At 40.2% G+C, this 21,257-nt stretch overlaps 1 protein-coding gene across 5 annotated transcripts in view; it reads right to left on the reverse strand.

The window, feature by feature from the left end:
• Positions 1 to 17,454, reverse strand: part of LOC109548670 (uncharacterized) — a 31,612-nt gene extending 14,158 nt beyond the window's left edge. For 4 of the 5 annotated variants that reach the window (XR_012328219.1, XR_012328218.1, XR_012328217.1 and 1 more), the window contains exons 1-3: positions 17,319 to 17,454; positions 14,249 to 14,375; positions 13,421 to 13,516 (exon numbers count right to left, since the gene is read on the reverse strand). Coding sequence is in view for 2 of the 5 variants with exons in the window: in XM_073796695.1 (XP_073652796.1) it covers positions 13,421 to 13,516; positions 14,249 to 14,375; positions 17,319 to 17,333 (238 nt within the window). In the remaining 3 variants the exon portion in view is untranslated. Of the gene's footprint in view, positions 1 to 4,643; positions 7,813 to 13,420; positions 13,517 to 14,248; positions 14,376 to 17,318 lie in introns of those variants that run through there. The other variant, XM_019927333.3, reaches the window with a different exon arrangement.
• Between the last annotated feature and the right edge of the window lie 3,803 nt (positions 17,455 to 21,257).

The following is a 21,257-nucleotide window of genomic DNA, read 5'->3' on the forward strand; positions in this document are numbered from 1 at the left end:
CCACCTGGGAACAGAAGAGGGTCTGAGAATCTATTGTCTATAAACTCAAATTCAGTATCTTGAGGCCCTTTGAAATCTAGGGCAACTGAAAAAGGAAGGGCTATTATTGGCTGTGTGCTCCAAATGATAGGGCAATCATCTTTAACTAGTGTCACAGGTTACTAGAATTCTCCAACAACACATCCTGGTACAGGTTCTTCTGAGTAGAACCTAGTGGCTATCACTCCTCCCAGGTAAAGTCCACAGAAATATACTCAAATGATATTAATTCCTGTAGTTATTACACATTCTTCTTCCAATGTGTGGTGACAATTACTGATGAGAAAAAGACCTACAGGTATATGTTCTGGCTGTTTTCACCGTAAGTTACAAAGGCTATATCTCTGTGTCATAGTTCTCACCAGTCATTATGGAAAGAAGTAAAATGCCATTTTATCTATCTTGCAATTGAACACTTAATTATCAACTAATCCAGTAAATCAGAAGTTTTTGAAAGGCATATTCACTATATCCTGCAGGTAAAATATCCCTAAAACAGTAATCTCTGTAAAATATTTTTAACATATATTTAAAAGGTGGAGAAGAACTAAGTGCTCATATAAACACAGCAAAAATCTGTCCTCAAGGAGCTTTTATCCTGAACACTTTTCAACAGATAGAACAATAGAATCAGGTATGAAATGACTACACATGCAGGAATTATCAGCTCAGAATATTATGAATATTTATTTATTTATTTAGTGGTACACGGGCCTCTCACTGTTGTGGCCTCTCCTGCTGCGGAGCACAGGCTCCGGACGCACAGGCTCAGCGGCCATGGCTCACGGGCCCAGCCATTCCGCGGCACGTCGGATCCTCCCAGACTGGGGCACAAACCCGTGTCCCCTGCATCAGCAGGCAGACTCTCAACCACTGCGCCACCAGGGAAGCCCATGAATGTTTAATATAAAGCTTTAATATATTGAGAAATAAGATATCTAAAATATGGGGAAGGAATAAGATATTATTAAAATGACCATTTAGATATATATAAACCAGCAGAAAAATTTAAAAATAAAATAGTTGATCCTCATTATTCGTGGATTTATTGTGAATTCACCTACCTGCTAAAATTTCTTTCTGACTCAAAATCAATAATCATGGCACTTTCATGAACATTTGCAGACATGCATAGAATAGTTTGAGCAATGAATAATTTGAGTTGTCCAATGTGTATGTTCCCATTTAAGTCTGAACAAGATGATGTTCTGCCTTCTTATTTCAGCTCTGCTATTGTAAACAAGTGTCCTTTTCGTTGTCTACTTAGTGTCACGTTTTTCACATTTTTAAACTTTTTTTTTGGTAATTTTGTTGTTTAAAATGGCCCCCAAGCACAGTTCTCAAGTACTGTCTAGTGTTTTTAAGTGCAAGAAGGCAGTGATGTACCTTATTGAGCAAATATGTTAGATAAGCTTTGTTCAGGCAAGAGTTATAGTGAGTTTAATGTTAATAAATGAATGATACATATTAAATAAGGTGTCTTTAAGCAGAAACACACATAAAACAAGGTTATCCATTGATTGACTGACACAAATGTAACCAGCAGCTTGCAGAAACCTAGTCCATAATCCCCCTAGGAGCAATGTTCAATATTTGCTAATTCAGTGTTCACAGTGATTTTATAGAATGTAAGTACAGTGAATAACAAGAATCAACTGGATACGGTAACTAAAATTAGAGACCAATTGACAAACTAATAGCCATATAGATACGGCTGAAGAATTAGTATACTCGAATAAAGAATGCAAAGAGATAAAGTATATGAAAGAGAGGGTGAGAAATAATGGAGGTGAGTTCTAAAATTCAAATGGATGTACAAAAGACTTGAATAGCCAGGGCAACCTTGAAGAAGAAAAAAACTGGAGGCCATAACACTACCAGATTTCAGGGACTTATTTCAGTAAAAACCTACTGTAATTAGACAGTGTTGTATTATTAGTACAAGGATAGTAAATACGAGAATGGAACAAAATACAAAGATCCTGGAAAAAGATTCAGTATACACTACCATCTAGTTTATGACACAATGCCAACGTAATTCAGTGGGAATAAAGAACAGTCTTTTCAATAAACTGTACTGTTATCCAGTTCAACTGGATAACAATATGGAGAGAAAAAGAAGGAACTTTCATCCCATGCCTCACACACAGGGAAAAATAAATTCAAAATGGATCACAGATCTAAATATAAATAGTAAAATATTTAAATTTCTAGGGGAAAATTTACATGACTATCATGAGATATGCAAAGATTTCATAAACAAGATGCAAAAAACACTAACTAGGCAGGGAAATATTGACAATATTGGGTTATTAGCGGGCAAGACAGATCTTTACCAATTCTTGCAACCATGGTCCACTTTAAAAACATCATTCTGTGTGTGCTTGTCAGTTATACTGGTAAGATCTTATGTAACATAAATGTAGCCTACCACTGGCTGTAGGCAAAGTTTATCACTTTAATTGCTCGTATTAGAAAAAAGGGAAAGGTGTAAAATCAATAATCTAATTCTCACTTTACAAGGCTGGGGGAAAAAACAGCTTGAACCTTAAGTAGAATAAAAAAACTTAAACTGCTATATAAGGTTACTAAATTTGGTACATCCATAGCAAGACTGATTAAGAAAAAAGAGAGAAGACAAATTAAAACAAAGTGATGAAAAACTAATCAACACTACAATTCCTAAAGGCATTACAAGGACAACTTGGTTTCTATTTTTTAATGACAAAGCATATTTACACACATCATAGTGAAATTGCTGAAAACCAAAGACAAAAAGTAAATCTTGAAAACAGCTAGAGAAAAAAAAGACACATTGGATACAAGGAAAGAGTAATATGAATGATTGTTGACTTCTAACCAGAAACAATTCTGGGAGGCCAGAAGGTACTAGATTCACACTTTTTAAATGATAGAGAAGCATTGTCAATTTAGAATTCTATCTCCAGGGAAAATATTATCTAAAAATGATTGTGAAATAAAGACATTTTAAAATAAACAAAATCTGAGAGAATTCACTACCAAAAGACCTGCAGAATCCCAGTGAATTATAATTTCTATAATCCACTTGATGCAACCTTCTTGAGCATATGTAATATTTATAATAGCTGTTTTAACATCATTTTCTGCTAATTCTATCACCCGTGTCATTTCTGGGTCTCATTTGTTTCTTATTTATACTTTATTCCTCTTTTTAAATTTTTTTTATTTTTTCATTTTTTATTGGTTTTAAATTTTTTGGTTTTTTTCTTTAAATTTTTTTCCTTTTTTTTTTCTGGGTCTCTTTCTATCAACTTTCCTTCAGGTTTGTGGGTGCTATTTTCCTGCTTCTTGGCATACCAGAGTAGGTTCTAATTAGATTTCAGACTTTGTGAATTTTACATTACTGGTTGATGGACTGCTTCCTATTCCTTTTGAATACTATTGGGCTTTGTCCTGAGAAGCAGTAAATTACTTAGAAACAGTTTATTTTTTTAGTGGTTTGCATTATGCTTTGGTAAGAGAGTTCAGAGGAGCCTTTACTCTAGATCCAATTTGAGCCACCCACTGAGACAATGCTCTTCTGAAGTTCCACTGTGAGTCTCCAAATGTTAAAAGGAGGTGTTTCCATTCCAGTTGGTGGAAACACAAATTATTCCCAACTTTGTGCAAGCTCCAAGGATGGTTCGGCCTGTTCATTTCCAGTGGTTCTTTCTCCAGCCTAGGGAGTTTCTTCACATATATGTGCCGATTACAACTTAAAAACTTGTGGAGGAACTCTAGAATTCTGACCTAGAAATTGCCCTCCTACTGCCCCTCCCCTGAGCTACTCAAACAAATAACCTAAAAACAATACTCACCATAGCCGTGCTTCTAATCTCATTATTGGCAATTAGCCTGGCCTATGAACGAACACAAAAAGGACTAGAACGAGGGCTTCCCTGATGGTGCAGTGGTTGAGAGTCCGCCTGCCGATGCAGGGGACATGGGCTTGTGCCCCAGTCTGGGAAGATCCCACATGCCATGGAGCGGCTGGGCCCGTGAGCCATAGCTGCTGAGCCTGTGCGTCCGGAGCCTGTGGTCCACAACGGGAGAGTCCACAACAGTGAGAGGCCCGTGTACCACAAAAAAAAAAAAAAAAAAAGGACTAGAATGAACTGAATATGGTATTTAGTTTAAAACAAATGATTTTGACTCATTAGACTATGACTAAATTCATAATTACCAAGTGCCTTTAGCATATATAATTGTTATAGCTTTCACAGTATCTCTTGTAGGACTGCTAGAACTCTGGAACTCTCTCACTCTCTGGGCACAGCTCTCTCCTCTCCTGTCATCTGCCCCATGGATTGATTTCAGCCACACTGAATTCCACTAACTCTAAACTCTGTCTCAATTCAAGGAGACTGAGATCTTTTGGGGCTCCTCCTCCCTATGCTGTAGAATGGAAACTCTCTCCAGGCAGTAGGCTGGGGGGCAATCATAAGGCTTACCTCATTTGTTTTCTTTCTCTCAGAGATAGCTGTTCTGAGCTCCCTATTATCCAAGATCTGAAGAAGTCCATTCACGTATTTTGTCTTTTCTTGTTATTTAAGGTGGGACGATATATACATCATACTGTTGAAGAAAAAGGTGTTGTTGGAGTTGGCTGTGAAAAATACTGGTCAGGATTTAGGTTCACTATGATATATGTGGATATATTAATTTGTGCAATTTCAGAATAGATACAAATGTATGTTTGGTAGTATTTCTAGCAGCATAAATCTCATATTCCTTTAGGACATTTAAGAGTTCTTTTCCAGTGCTGAGAATTTGATTTATACATTTCAAGAGCATTCCACAGTGTTCACATCTAACAATCAGTGTAAGATTCTATGATTAAAGAAAAAATGTTAATGTACTTAGATCATAATTACTTTAGATAATTATTTCTCTGGAAACATGTTTTTCCAAATTTACTTAAGGGCTAGGTAGGAATTTATCAAAGTGTAAATTCTCTGAAATCTAATGTTTTTGTGGTAGGCAAAATAATGGTAAATCCCACAGGTGTTCATGTCCTAATTCCTAGAAACTGTAAATATGTTACATTGCATGGTAAAGGGGAATTAAGGTAGAAGATGGAATTAAGTTATTTTAGGACCATATAAATTGTTTCTAGAGTTTTAAAGGTTCACATAGAGAAACCTCAGAATGGATTGTACCCAGAGCCTATCAACACTAGATTTAGAAGATGAAATTTGGCACTCCTGAGCTGATCAGTTTTAGGTTAGGTTTTGGATTCTGGGTTGGTCCTGTAATGGGCTGAGACATCTGGAGATGCTGGGATAGGATGAATCCATTTGCATGCAGGATAGACACGAATCACTGGGCACCAAAGGGTGGCCTCTGGTAGGTAGAATGATGGCCTCCCAAAGATGTCTACATCCTTATGTCTAGGACCTGTGAACATGTTATATTATAAGGCAAAGGGGACACAAGGTAGTAGATGGAGTTAAAGCTGCTAATTAGCTGACTTTAAGATAGGAGATTATCCTGGATTATCTGGGTGGGCCCAATGTAATCACAAGCATCCTTAAACGTGGAAGGAGGAGACAGAAGAATGAGTGTTGGAGGGATGAAAGAGTTGACCAGCCATTGCTGGCTCTGAGGAAGGAAAGGGGCCGCAAGCCATGGAATTTGGGCAGCTTCTAGAAGCTGGAAAAGCAAAGAAACAGATTCTCCTCTAGAGTCTCCAAGAAGAAATACAACCCTGTAAACAACCTTGCTTTTGGCCCAGAGATGTATTCTGGACTTCAGAGCTCCAGGATAATAAATTGTGCTGTTATGAGACGCTGAGTTTGTGACAACTGGTTACAGCAGCCATAAGAAACTAATATAGCTGTCCTTCTACATTCATTATATTCTTAGGTTTTCACCGCACAATGCAATTCCTGGTGTTCAAGAAGATTTCCTTTATTTACAAAAGTCTTTCCCACTTTCCAAGGTAAAACTGTGATACATGACTTAGTTTGGTGATAGAATTTCCATTTTTTATTGCCTTTGGGGGATTTTTCTTCTCTATGAGTGCTCCCACATTTTACTAAACATGTCTTCCACTTTCAGTGCCTCTAGAGTTGTCTTTCTATGCTCCTCTGACAAGTGATAAGGTACAATTTATCATAAAAAACCATCACACTCTAAGGTTTTGGTCCTGTGGGAATTCTTTGATATCAACTGCAATATCACCTCTAGGAAAAGACTTCCCCACAAGAGCTGCATTTCTGCCCAATGTGATCTCACTGATATTTACTAAGCCTAACTTCTCACAGAGGTGTTCTCCACAACCACCCCATCCACAGCATTTCTGTCCTAAGCAAGCTCTGACACATAATGAATGTGGGGAGGATTCTTGCTCAAGACTTTTTCCCATCTCAGGTATCTGAGGATTTTTTTTTTCCTACACAATATCTGTAACATATAAGACATAATTTATTACTGAAGGGGTTGTCACATTCACTGTATTTGCAAGGCTTAATCCCTGTGTAAATTCCCGATTTTCTACTGAGGCTTGACTTCTTGAAAAAGGCTGGTCCACAATCACTACATTTCTGTCCCCTAGGAACTCGCTGATGTTTAATAAGGGCTGGGTTCCCGTAAAAGACATTTCCACAGGCACTGCATTCATAGGGTTTTGCTCCTGTATGAGTTCACTTATGAATAAAGAGCTATGACTCACTGAGGAAGATTTCTCCAGCTTTGGGGAATCCACAGCTTTCTTTCTTTTATGAGTTTTCTTATGTTTGGTGAGGACTGACATGTGGGCAAAGGCTTTGCCACATTCACTGCAGGCATATGGTCTCTCTCCGGTGTGAGTCCGCTGGTGCTGAATGAGCTCTGACTTGCTTCTGAAGGCTTTTCCACAATCACTGCATTCATATGGTTTCTCTCCTGTATGAATTCTCTGATGCTTGGTAAGGTCTGACTTAAAAAAGAACGTTTTTCCACATTCCCTGCATTCGTAAGGCTTCTCTCCTGTGTGAAGTCTCTGATGTGCAACGGCGTATGACTTCTGGGAAAAGGCTTTCCCACACACATTGCAACCGTATAATTTCTCTCCAGTATGAGAGCGCTGATGTCTGTTGAGCCGGCACTTCCGGCTGAAGGCTTTTCCACATTCACTGCATCCGTAGGGTTTCTCTCCTGTATGAGTTCGCTGATGGACCATGAGCTGTGACTTCCTGGAAAAGGCTTTCTCACATTCATTACATTCATGGGGTTTCTCTCCTGTATGAGTTCTCTGATGTTCAGTGAGCTGAATCTTCCTCAAGAATTTTTTCCCACATTCATTGCATCCATGGGGTTTCTCTCCTCTTTCAGTTCTCTGATGTCTAACGAGCTCTGCCTTCCTGGAGAAGGCTTTCCCGCACTCACTGCATATATGTGGTTTCTTTCCTGGATAAATTTTTTGATGGTCATCGAGCTGTGACTTAGTGCTACTGGGTTTCACACAGCCATGGTATTTAATTCTGGTAAGAGTTCTATTATGCTGGAGGTAGAGAGATGATTTCCCATATCCACTGAACTCATCAGAATCCTTTCCTGCATATCTTCTATTCTCAATAAGAAAACCTAAAGGTGATTTCAAACTTTTACAATGTGGGCCAAAATTATTGTAACTTTGTGTTAAAGGAACAAGACTTTTGCATAAATCGAAATTATTTCCAAGTGCATAACTTTGCTGACATCTTTCCAAAGTTTTAATCCCGTTTTGGTTTTCTGTGTGCCATTGTATAGGGTGAATCTCCCATACTTCTTCTAGGAAAAAGAACAACGAAAACATCCATGATAATTTTAGGGGGTAAAAAAAGGTACAAAAATGCCATGGTTTGGGCTAGCTCTGATAAGATCCCAGTCTAAGAGAAATGTCCACTATGGAAATGTATCCTATGCTCTGTGAAAAATGACAATATTGCATGCTGCAACTAAGGAGCTGGTGAGCTGCAACTAAGGAACCCGCCTGTTGCATCTAAGATCTGGCGTAACTAACTAACTAAATAAATAAACATATATATATATATATATATACACACATATATATATATTGTGTGTGTGTGTGTGTGTGTGTGTGTGTGTGTGTGTGTGGTCTGCGGGCCTCTCACTGTTGTGGGCTCTCCCGTTGTGGAACACAGGCTCTGGACACACAGGCTCAGCGGCCATGGCTCACGGGCCCAGCCGCTCCACGGCATGTGGGATCTTCCTGGACCAGAGCATGAACCTGTGTCCCCTGCATCGGCAGGCGGACTCTCAACCACTGCACCACCAGGGAAGCCCATAAATAAATATTTTTAAAAAAGAGACAATATTATAAAACAGTAAAAGGAAAAACAGCTATTTTAGAAACAAAGTTGGGCAGTCTACAATGAATAAATATAATGTGGGCTGCTTTCCAAATAGAACCTCGCAAAATGGGGACAGAAGTAGAAATAGAACCACACTGTGACTGGAATACAAAAAAAGAAGATGGAAGGGATGGATCCATCCATCCAACAAACACTGAATGGGTTGGTGTTTGGGAATATACTAGAATATTAGAATAATATATTAGAATATTAGAATTAGTATGTTACTACAGTTTGACTAATATATTCTGTCTCCATGGAGCTGTCATTCTAGTAACAAAAGAGAAAGAGAGCAAGAATCATGAGGTAATCAAAGTAGTAAGAAAATTATAGAACATGAAAAATGGTATGAAGGAGGTGATAGAGTAGTGGAAGGTCAATCTTAGACAAAGTAGTCATCCTCGAGAGAAAAAAAAGTTAAGCTGACATCACAGGACTAGAATGAGCAATGTTATGCAAATAACTACATGAAGACTATTCCAAGAGGAAACAGGCAATGCAAAAACCCAAAGGCAAAAAAAAAACTTAGGCATGATAGAGAAACATAAGGGAGGCTGGCATACTTGGACTATCCTGAGCTTGAGGGAAGTAGAAATAGATAAGTTTGGAAAGGTCTGTAGAATTGAGAGTGTATAGATCTTGTAAACTGTTAAAAATTGGATTTTATGCTAAGAACAATAGCAGGAAGCAACCAAAAAATTTTTGACAGAAGTACAACAGGTTTTGAATTGATATTTCCAAAAGGTCACATGACTCATAGGAAGAATGAATTGGAGAAATAAAATTGTTGAGAAAACACACAGGAGGCTATGGTAGAGTTCCAGCAAGAGATAACAGTAGCCTCAGCATGGATGACTATCAAGGAGATGAAAAAATGTACAAAAACAAATTATGCATGATGGAAGAGGAAAAGATAAGTATAGAGGAAGGAAAGCTAAGACTCACCATCACAATGAACTCTGGAGGTAGAAAAGGGAAGAATCAAGGACAGGGCCTCAAGATGCGGCTGAAGCATCTGTTTAGGAGCTGGTGCCATTTAATAAGACGAGGAAGAATAAAGACATAGGTTAGGCATCTGTGGGATATCAAGTGCTCCATTTTGAGGTACACATCAGGTTTGAGATGACTAATACACACTCAAGAGAAAATATGATGTACTTGGCTGGATCTATGAGCGTGTAGAAAGTTTTAGACTTAAGATAAGAATTTTAAGTCATGAGTATACAAATATTATTTAAATATCTGGACTGCACAAAACTAAATGAGATAATTTAAGAAGAACGAGTAGAGAAAGGGGAGGGCCCAGGACAAGGGCATTCCTAGTTTTAGAGTTTGGGGAGAGGAATACGCAGAGAACATGAAAAGTCCACCCAGAGACATCAAACCGTATCTATGCTGATCAAACAAATAAGCAACATAGGTTTTAGTAACAAAGGGTTACAACTGGAAAATCAGAAAGTAGGACCTACAGAGTGTGATTCCAAGAGTACTGAGGTAAAATATTCAATAATCGCCTTGTTACTAAATCGTTCCCCTCTCATTCTGACTGCACACCAAAATGAAACTTTTCTAAGATACCAATCACTTATTTAATAGGAATATTGTAGATAATACTCCAATTTTCTATTAGGTATGATACCACCTCACATGATCTAATATATCCAGACACACATATAACCATCTGAAATTTAAAAATAAGTCCTTGGGCCATCTACCCACATCCCATGTACTGACTGGTGGAAATACCACCTTCTTCAATCATAATGTAACTGTATATAGAGCTGCCCCATAAAAATTTCTGCAGTGATGGAAATATTCTGTATCTGTGTTTTCCAATATGGTAGCCACTAGCCATGTATGGCTGTTGAGCACTTGAATGTGGCTAGAGTTGACTACAGAAATAAATTTGTAATTTTACTGAATGTTAATTAAATTTAATTAAATGTTAAATTTAAGTAGCCCACATGTGGCCAGTGCCCAACACACTGGACAGCACAGGTATAGACCATCATATCCTATATTTGCCATTATAATATGTTTAATATACTCATCTCCAAATTTTCTACTTTCCACTAATGCCAGATTCTTCCTTGATCTCTGTTCCTACATCATCTCTGACACCCGCCAATGAAGAGATTCTGAAGAATCATTCCCATCCAGGATGAAGAAAATATTCATCGTCCTTACCTTCCACTCATCCTAGAACTCCAAGCTATATTTTCCCATTGTTACAATTTTACCACCCAGCTATCAAGAAAGACTCTCTAGAACTAGCCAAAAAAGACAAGACAAAATCAAAATCACACTTTCTAAGCCAAATATTAACATAAAACCCAGAGTAATCAGCCATTTCTTTGCAGACAGTCTCCTATAGGCCAATCTATTAAGAATCTCCCACACTGCTTTCCTCATTTCCATCTCCAAAGACTTCTTTTTACATTATTACTGACCGACAAGGCCTTCTGTCAACATTTTTACTTAAAACCCAGCTCTCTTTCTTGCAGAAATTATTTTATTATGCTTTCAAAAAGAAGCACACTTTATCCTCTCAACAACACTTTATCAAAGCTCAGTTTTCTCTGATTTTGTAAATCAATCCTTGTCTATACCTCATAATAAAATGCTAAAAATTTTAGAATTTTATGCACCTACATCAACCCTTTCCAACAGATTTTTACACTTGTCTTTTATTTCATCTGCATCTCCCTCAGAGCACATTAGAATTGTGGTTCTTCAATGACAGGGATCAAAGCAGAATTGCCTGGCAAGCCTTTCAAATACCTCATAGGCTCTGGTCACTCCCCACACCTAGCAAACCAGAAGCCGAATCTCAAGAGACAGAGCCTGTAGTTGGAAAAGGCTCCCACATAGTTCACACACATCCCTGATGAAAAGCAAAATTAAAACCAAAATGCAACAAAACCAAACCTGTTTTGGGGATTCCCTGGTGGTCCAGTGGTTAGGACTCCACGCTTTCACTGCCCAGGGTGCAGGTTCAACCCTTGGTTGGGGACCTAAGATCCGGCAAGCCATGCACCCAGGGGCAGGGTGGGGGACCACCAAACCTGCTTTCATGAAAGATGTGATAAATGGATGCAAGTGATACTGTCAGTGAATTATTCTGTGGTTACGCTAAGTAAGGAAGAATAAGATACAGACCCTTTCCTCTATATGGAAAAAGCCTCATACCAACCAGTAAAACAATACAATAAAATATACGATCAGGACTGAGTTAGTGCGGTGTAGATATGAAAACATATAAGAAGTCAGGAAAGAGGGAGTTTTGAGTGTGCACTTGAACTTCACGGACAGAAAAAGAGAACTCAGAGTGAAAGAAGGCGGCATCTGGATGTAAAAATGCAATATAATCAAATGCGTAGATGCCAGTCTTCGGGTTATTTGACATAATCTGTGGCATTCAGTAAAATAGATCACTTCCTCCTCTTTGGAGTAATTTTGTCACTTGTTTCCAGGACATCTTCTGACCCTGTTTCTACCACAGCCCAATGCTTTTCTTTTTATTTGGCTGGGTTCTTGTCTTCTCAACTTTAAAAAATAAATGTGGACCTCTTGTTTTCTCAACCAACTCTCACTCTTCATGTTTTCTCATCAAGTCCCACTGCTTTCATGCCCCCTATCCACAGAGAAATACAACCAGAACCTCAAAGGGAGCTAAAAGAAAAACTGAAATCAACCTATATATGTAGGAATTGGAACAAAGCAAGTCTATATCATCATGGCCATCAGGGGACCTGAGAGGGTGGAATTTCCAAAATGCATTTTGAAAACAAAATTCAAAAGGAACAGCAGAGACCTTCAGAAACATAGAGCAGAGTAAATAGGAAAGACTCAAGGCAACTCAAAGGTGACCGGGCACCAGCGTGTAGAGCAGTACGGGAGAACCTAAATAAAATGCACATGGAGGAAAAGGATTCACCAGGAGGAAAAATGATCTCATTCCTGAAGGTGAAGGAAAAAGGATTTCACAGGACGGATATCTTGGGTGCAGGCAAAATATAGAATGAGAGGGCAGATCAGACTATAGAAAGAGAGGTGGGAATACCTGTTAGAGTGCAGAGAGGTTAAATCTTCCGTATATACGAATACACACTCTGATGACGAAGACATTATCTGGGAGAAAGGAGGGTTCTGGTTTCACATACAGGAAGTAGAACATCATAGGGCAGAGGCCCTGGTGCCTGGCAACACACAGATGATTAGAGTGCAGGTCATATATTAGCAGGAGTCAATGTGGGACTCTCCAGCAGAGAACAGAAATCTTAGGCCTTAAGAATGAATTAAACTTTTAACAGAAGATTAAAAAAAACTAAAAAAAAACAGAATCTGAAAACTTGGGAAGCAGAGGGTGAATTAGTAGACAGAAGTGCCCTGGGATACGAGGGGTGTGTGGTTTTCAGATGAATGAAGCTGAGGTGGATTGTCACGGAAGGATATTAATCAGCCTTTTCAAAAGGGATGGGGATATTGCAGAGGTAGGGAGCAGCGCTAAGTGCAAAGCAATGTGAACAGGTAGTGAGATGTATCTCATAGCAGGCAAGGTGAAGAACAGGAAGTGAGGCCCCTGCAGACAAAGAAAAGGAGGCGGCATGAGGGGGCATGCTGGGAGGAATGGAATCAGGTTAAGACCTCAAGGTCCTGGATGAGACAAACTGCAGTCAGATCCAGAAAGCTGAAAAAAAAGAAGACATCATCCTTTAGTGGCAGGCAAAGAAGAACAGCCCTGACAAAGAACATGCAGGACTTCCCTGGCGTTCCAGTGGTTGAGACTCCAAGCTTCCACTGCAGGGGGCACGGGCTAGAACCCTGGGAGGGGAACTAAGATCCCACATGCTGTGCAGCATGGCCAAATAAAAAAAGAACATGCAGAAAGGTGTTAGGCTTATGGGCCACCAACTGGTGTAAGGAAAGTTCTCTAGACAGCACTTCAGAAGTATCAACCCTTCACTGACCAACTGGAATTTCCATGTCGTTTCTCCCCATCTTCTTGGTTGCCACTCACTCACCTGGACAAGTTTGACTCTGGCCTGCTCCCTCTACCGTCCATGGGGGTTCTCCTTGTTCCAACTGGAAGAATGAATCTGGTTTGGGAGTCTGATATCCTGTAAATAGGAAATCACGGAACGCTTGGCACCAAGCATTTGAGCCTGGGGAAACTAGAAAACTGGAGACAGTTCTATTTCAAGGACCGCACCCTTCATACTTTGGTAAAGTAAAAACCTTTAACTTGGAAAGGGAAAGAATACACTCTAGAACATATGATGCTTTAGTCCAAACCATGAAATATTCCAGGAACCCTACAGATTTCACTAAATGAGAAAGAAAAGGCAACTGACTATGATGCTGCCTGTTGGGCTGCACCCTGCAGGCCTACAAGACCGTACTTGCCCAGCTTCAAAACTGAAGAAAGAGCCTGGAGTCACCGACAGAGACATCAATGGTTTCATGGATGGGGGAGCTTATGTGTCTGAAGCAAGGTCCTGGAGTGACACCCCACCGTGTGCGGTAGATGGCGGGCAGGACGTGGCGGCAGTCTTCGCTGGGGGTGGGGAGTGGGGGAGTGTTACCAGTTATAGGGGAAATGGACGTCAGGTTGGCTCATTGGTTACCAGGGAAACCAGCAGAAGGGCAGGTTCCTCACCACCCCTATGATAGCCTATCAGAGTAGAGATGTTCTGCTCTAAAGCTAGAGAGATCAGTAGCTGGGGCCTGGAGCAAGGATGCATGAAGGTCAGTCACGTGAGTTCAGGAGAAGCAGGCACTGGTCAAGCAGGGGATGGACAGAGAGCAAGAGAACAGCCATCTTGGGCGGCCTGACCATACACTGCCCTTACCTACTGACACTAGGTTGCAGTAGTTCTCCCACATGACATTTCTGTACAGGTCCTTCTGAGATGGGTCCAGCAACTGCCACTCTTCCCAGGTGAAATGCACAGCCACGTCCTCAAATGACAAAGATGCCTGTAATAACAAATTCCAGTGCAATCCGAGGTGGAATAATATGATGTGGAAAATAGGGACAGGAACACGTTCTGCTCATCTTCCCCATGATAAATTATGTGCACTGTGACTGTGACTATTTCACATACCATAGACCATGTGTCTTAGTCCGCCTGAGCTGCTATAACAAAATACCACAGACTGGGTAGCTTATAAAAACAAATTTATTGGGACTTCCCTGGTAGTCCAGTGGTTGAGACTCCACGCTCCCAATGCAGGGGGCCTGGGTTTGATTCATGGTCAGGGAACTAGATCCTGCATGCCTCAACTAAGAGCCCACATGCCACACCTAAAGATCCCGCATGCTGCAACTACAGCTCCCGCAGGCCGCACTGAAGATCCTGCACATGGCAACGAGGATCCCACATGCTGCAAATAAGACCCAGCTCAGCCAAATAAATAATAAATAAATATTAAAAAATATGTATTTCTCACAGTAATGGAGGCTGGGAAGTTCTAGATCAAGGTGAATGCATGGCTGCATTCTGGTGAGGGCCTGCTTCCTGGTTTGTAGTGGGCACCTTCTCACTGTGTTCTCACATGGAAGGGCGAGGGATCTCTGTGCATTCTCTTATAAGGACACTAATCCCATTCGTGAAGGCCTCACCCTCATAACCTACACACCTCCCAAAGGTGCCACCTCCTAATACCATCATCTTTGGGGGTTTAAGATTTCAACGTATGATTTTGGGGGGAACACAAACATTCAAACCACTGCCCCATGGAATTCTACAAGTTAGTCCTTTCCAGCCTAAAAAAGTACTAAAATAATATTTTCATAGAAATAAAAAAACTGTGCAGTAAGAATGTCTTTGTTTATAAGTATGAAAAATCTATCAATAATTTAGATATCTATCAGAGGCAGACAGGGTACGCTATACCTCCATGCTATGAAATACTATGCAAACATTAAAATCAATGAGGTAGACTTATTTTTCATTTTTATTTTTTAATTTATTTATTCAATTTATTCATTTTTGGCTTGTTGTGCCTTCATTGCTGCACGCAGGCTTTCTCTAGTTGTGGTGAGTGGGGGCTACTCTTCGCTGTGGTGCACGTGCTTCACATTGCAGTTGCTTCTCTTGTTGTGGAGCACGGGCTGTAGGCATGCAGGCTTCAGTAGTTGTGGCACGTGGGCTCAGTAGTTGTGGCACACGGGCTTAGCTGCTCTGCAGCATGTGGGATCTTCCCGGACCAGGGATCAAACCCGTCTCCCCTCCACTGGCAGGTGGATTCTTAACCACTGTGCCACCAGGTAAGTCCTCAATGAGGTAGTTTTAAATATACTGGTATCAATGACCTTCAATGAAAAAAATCAAGTCCCCAAATAGTATATACAGTATAATTCCAGACATGTGAAAAATCTTAATAATATATTCAGCTATATATGTATAAAGACACATTTCAGGCTGCTGCCAGAAATGATGATCTCCCAAGCCTGGAACCTTCTTCTATTACTGAAATGTTCCTTCTTCTTCTTCTATTAATGTAAATGTAAATATAGATATATTTTACCACACATCAATTATAGAAAGACACTGGTGGGAGACCCAAACTATTAATATTTGTTAACCTTTGGGTTGGGAGTTTGGCAAGAAAAGGTAAAACGGGATATTCTCTTTTGGTGCAGATACCTCTGTGTGCTTGAATCTCTTGCATGCAAATGTAGCCATGTATCATTTGAATAATTAAAATACAAAGACCAAACCAAGAATAATTGACTCTGACTTCATTTTTTGAACCTAGGGTTAAGAAGAAATAAAGGGAGAATTTTTGTCAATATCTGTTACACCAAGCTGCTCGCAAAGAATGGAACTGTCAGCTGTCTCCTGCCAAATCAATAACAAAAATCTGGTTGAGAGAATTCTTCTTCATGGAGGACAACTCAAAGGTCAAGCAGCCCATTAATTCTATTGGATAATCCAGGCTTTATTCCTGGGTAAAGCCAGACTATTAGAAGGCTCTATTGTCAAGGCACATTGCTTTAGAAGAATTTTGTCCAATTCAATTCTGCTCTGGCATGCCTAGTCCGAGGAGCACGATTAAGAAAAAGCCAGAGGAAACATCTTAGGCCTTTATTACAAAACTGATAATGAGAATTCTGTCTATCACAAAACGTCTCTGAAGAGCTAGCAAAAGAAATTTCTTAAGATTGAAGAGTGGACTTCGCTGGTGGTGCAGTGGTTAAGAATCCGTCTGTCAATGCAGGGGACACAGGTTTGATCCCTGGTCTGGGAAGATCCCACATGCCATGGAGCAAATAAGCCTGTGCATCACAACTACTGAGCCTGCGCTCTATAGCACATGAGCCACAACTACTGAGCCCACATGCCACAACTACTGAAACCCACACACCTAGAGCCCGTGCTCTGCAACGAGAAGCCACCACAATGAGAAGCCCACGCACCACAATGAAGAGTAGACCCCGCTCGCTGCAACTGGAGAAAGCCTGTGCGTAGCAACAAAGACCCAATGCAGCCAAAAATAAATAAATAAATAAATTTATTTATTAAAAAAAAAAAGATTGAAGAGTGGTGAAATGTGTACTTCCCCTAAAGAACTGGTGTGTCTTCTCCTCACAGACAATGCAAATCATGTAACGTTTCACATTTTTCCTGTTATAATGGCTGCCAAGAAAAGTAGACTCAAGTTCAAAACTAAGGCAACCCGAGGGTCTTACACAGTCACCTACCTATGCTCCAACATTAAGGACTTTGTACAAACCTAGGGCCCTCATATCTTGCTTCTGAACTTGCCTTGATTTTAAGATTACAGGCTAAATTTATTTTCCAACAGATCCTGATTTTTATCAACATATACTGTTCTCATTTCACCAGACTTTTTTAGAGGCATCCACAAGTCCACCGGGAAACAAAGGATAAAAATCAATAAAACAAACCTCACCTGGACATTGATCATCTTCTCCAGTTCTTAAGAAAGGGTGTGTCGGGAATTCCCCGGCAGTCCAGGGGTTAGGACTCTTGCGTTTTCACTGCCGAGGGTGTGAGTTCAATCCCTTGTCGGGGAAATAAGATCCCACAAGCCGAGCGGCTCGGCCAAAAAAAAAAAAAAAAAAAAAAAAAGGCATGTAACTCTAGGGTGTGTTCTGGTGTTCTGTCTTCTGTCTCTGTGGGTCTGCCTGGAAGTTGTGGTCAGAGATCTCAGGTCAGGCTGCTGCCAGAAATGATGATCTCCCAAGCCTGGAACCTTCTTCTTCTTCTATTAGTGAAATATTCCTTCTTCTTCTTCTATTACTAGAACCTGTGAACTCAAGAGCAAATTCAATGATTGAGCCTGGGACCACAGCTCTCTCTCCCTTGCTATGTGGACTCACACTAAGAGAAGGCCCCAATATTTCATGTCTCTTTAACCTTCTGAAAGCTTTTACATCATGGGGCTGTGCCTCACAGGAAGATATGGAATGGGCGAGAGGAATGCCTTTTATTTTTGTAAAGTTGGAAGAGAGTGAATGTGGAAGAGGAGATGGGAAACAAAAACCAGCTCATGGTCTTGTCACATAGGTCCATTTCAGAAAAGATAAAGTACAAAAATGGTGGCTCTATAAACAACAAGGTCCTACTGTATAGCACAGGGAAATATATTCAATATCCTATGATAAACCATACTGGAAAAGAACACAAAATAAATGGAATGTATATATATGTATGGCTGGATCACTTTGCTGTACAGCTGAAATTAACACAATATTGTAAAACAACTATACTTCAAAAAAAAATTTTAAAAAAAGGTGGCTCTGGAAACTGACTTAAAACCACCTGAGCCCACATACATCTAAATTTTCTGTTTACTGTACTGAGGCAATTATCCCAGTTTAAAGATCAATGTACTTAACAGATCACAAGCCGTATCTTATGTAATCCTCAACACTGTTCTGTAAGGTCTTCATTATTATCTCCAATTTTAAACACCAGTAAGTTGAAGCTTGGTCAGGTGAAGCGTGTTGCCCAAGTTAACACCCTTCCTCAGGAGCAATGTGGGAATCTGCGTTCATATCTGCGCCTCTCCATTATGACACTTCCCTCTTCCAACAGCCTCACAATACAAACTTGTTCTCTTTCTCAGGCACTTTAAGAACTAAACTTCCCTGGTGTATCATACTGTGAGGGGGCCATACAGTCACAGTTGCAAAAACAGGGCCTTTGGAATCAGCTCTTGTCATATTCCCTGTGCACATCCAGACAGCTCCCTCCACACAAGGAATGCAAAGGAAGCCCCATCCGTGCCTCTGGTTCAATCCTTGGTTGGGGAACTAAGTCCCACATGCAGGAAAAAAAAAAAAAGAAAGAAAACAAAAGAAACTCACACTCTGAGGACACGAACACCATAAGGTCAATTTGAATTTTGCTTCCATCCCATGAGGCAGCAAATTATTCTTAAAGACTCTCTTGAGCTCTCCTGAATCCTCCACATCCAGAGAGCATGTCTCTGCCCATTCTCTGACCAATTACTGGTAAACATACTGGTGAACATGCACACCACCCCCATCTCCAATCCTGAGACCACTCTGTCCCAGCCCCAGCCCTTCAGTCTAGCGTCCCTGCAGTGCAGCCCAAAAAGAGATGGTACACATCTCAAGTGCAGAACTCCTTATGGATAGGAGAGAGGTAGGAAGAGGTGGTTAGGCTGGAATGGGTTGGAACTGAGATCTCTACTGTGGGAGGATGAAGGACCCAACGATTCCCAGAAGCTCCTTGCCTGACTTTCCCTCACACCCAGCAGATCAGAGCTGCACCAAATGCTCATGCCTGGAACACATCAGTGAAACTGAGAATAGCAATGGAACTACCCCCATTGGTAAGACTAATCTGCATTTCCTACCAAACTGAGGTTAAGATCAAGTTCCCAGGTGGATGGTTACTGAAATAAAATAGGCATTTTCTTAACAAAGAGGGCAGGGATGTCAGGTTGGCAGCCAAGAGTAGCCAATAAATAATACGTTAGGGGGAAGAAGTCTAAATGGTATTGAAAAAACAGTTCATTAAATTTGGTACTGCTTTTGCTACAAACCCATAATAGGCTTGGAATGGAGTGGCTACTTTCCTTAGACTCGCTGGGGTCCAATAGATAGCCTGGGGAAATATAGCCGGCCTTTGTCCTGGGTTCCTGGCACACAGGTCCTAAAACCCTTGGAATCTCTGCAGTTACAAGAGTATCTTTTGTATGCTAATGAGATTATAGTGGCTGGCGCCCAGAACGACCAAGGCATGATTAAAGGGTTGAAATATTGAGCCCCATCACTGGCCCTCTGGGGAAGGGAGAGGGACTGGAGATCGAGCCTAACCGTCAATGGCCAATGATTTAATCAAGCACGCCTATGTAATGGAACCTCCATTAAAATTCTTAAACCACAGGGTTTGGAGAGCTTCTGCGGTGCTGAACATTCTGAGGTGCCTGGAGGGTGGTCAACCCAAGTCCATGGAGCCAGAAGCTCCTATGATCAGGACTCATCTGGACCTTGCCCTGTGTACCTCTTCATTTGGTTGTTCTTCTGTATCCTTTATCTGGTAATATCCTTAACTGGTAATAGTAAAGTGTCTTCCTGAGTTCTGTGAGCTGTTCTGGTAAATTACTGAACTGGAGCGGGAGGCATGGAAACCTCCAACTTATAGCCAGCTGGCCAGAATTACTGGTGGCACCCTGGGACTTGCAACTGACATCTGAAGTGGGGGCGGTCGTGTGGGACTGAACCCTTAACCTGTGGCGGAGGAGGTCTCTGCTGAATCCTGGTAGTGCCAGAACTGAGGTGAACTGTAGGACACCCAGTAGGACATCCAGGGAGTTGGAGAACTGGCCGGTGTGGGGGAAAAGTCAGGCACATTTGGTGTCAGTAACACTGTGAAAAAAAAAAACCAACTCACTGATAAAAAAAAAAATAATGAACAAAATCTCTGGTAAAAGGATATATAAAGTATAACATAACTTATGTAAACTTGTAAAACACACCAAAATATTATATATTGTTTGTATATACACACACACTTAAAAGTCCAAAAATAATCATAATGTAAAATTCCAAGTTAGTGGTTACATCTAGGGAGGAAGAGAAAGGAATGGAGTTGGGACCTGTAGTTGACATTTTAATTGTACATGTAACGCTTTATTTCTTTCCAAACTTAAAGAAGAAAAAAGGAAAAAGATTTAAAGCAAAACAAAAACAAAGCAAACATTAAACACTTTATATGCTCAACTGAGAGCCAGTGACACTTTGTAAGCATTCCTCAGAGGGGGTGCAAGAATCACTGTTTTCATTCATCACTGGTCCGACCATGCTTCCAAATGCAATTAGAAAAAAGAATCAAATAGCAATTGTTAATAGTAGAAAAAAAGAGTTAAATAACCTTCTGCACAATATTACTATAGACCCAGAAAACCCAAGTAATTGAAATGGACAGTAATAAAAAATAAGAGTTTAGTTAGTGCTTGAAACTGACATGAAAAATGATAACACTCCTTTAGATAAATACTGTAAGTATTATATGATAGAATATTACTGGGGGATATTCCCACATTATATACTGAACATTTTCAAAATAAAATCGCTTCTGATCCAACATTCAGTTTTGGGGAATTTATGCAAAGAAAACAGTGGCAAAGTGAGCAAACATATATGTAAGGTTCGCAAACATATGTAAGGTCCACTGAGAGACGATTAATTGAATGAATAGTTACAATCCAACTAATGGAAAACTCTGTAATAATTTAAAATTTTAACATACTTCCCGAAATTAAAAATGTCCATAATATACAACTCAGTGAACAAAGCACATTTCTACCCATTATGTATCATATGATTCTGTATTTCACAAAAGGAAATATAATAAT

The sequence above is a fragment of the Tursiops truncatus genome, chromosome 19, assembly GCF_011762595.2.
Source record: "Tursiops truncatus isolate mTurTru1 chromosome 19, mTurTru1.mat.Y, whole genome shotgun sequence".
Lineage (NCBI taxonomy): Eukaryota > Metazoa > Chordata > Mammalia > Artiodactyla > Delphinidae > Tursiops > Tursiops truncatus.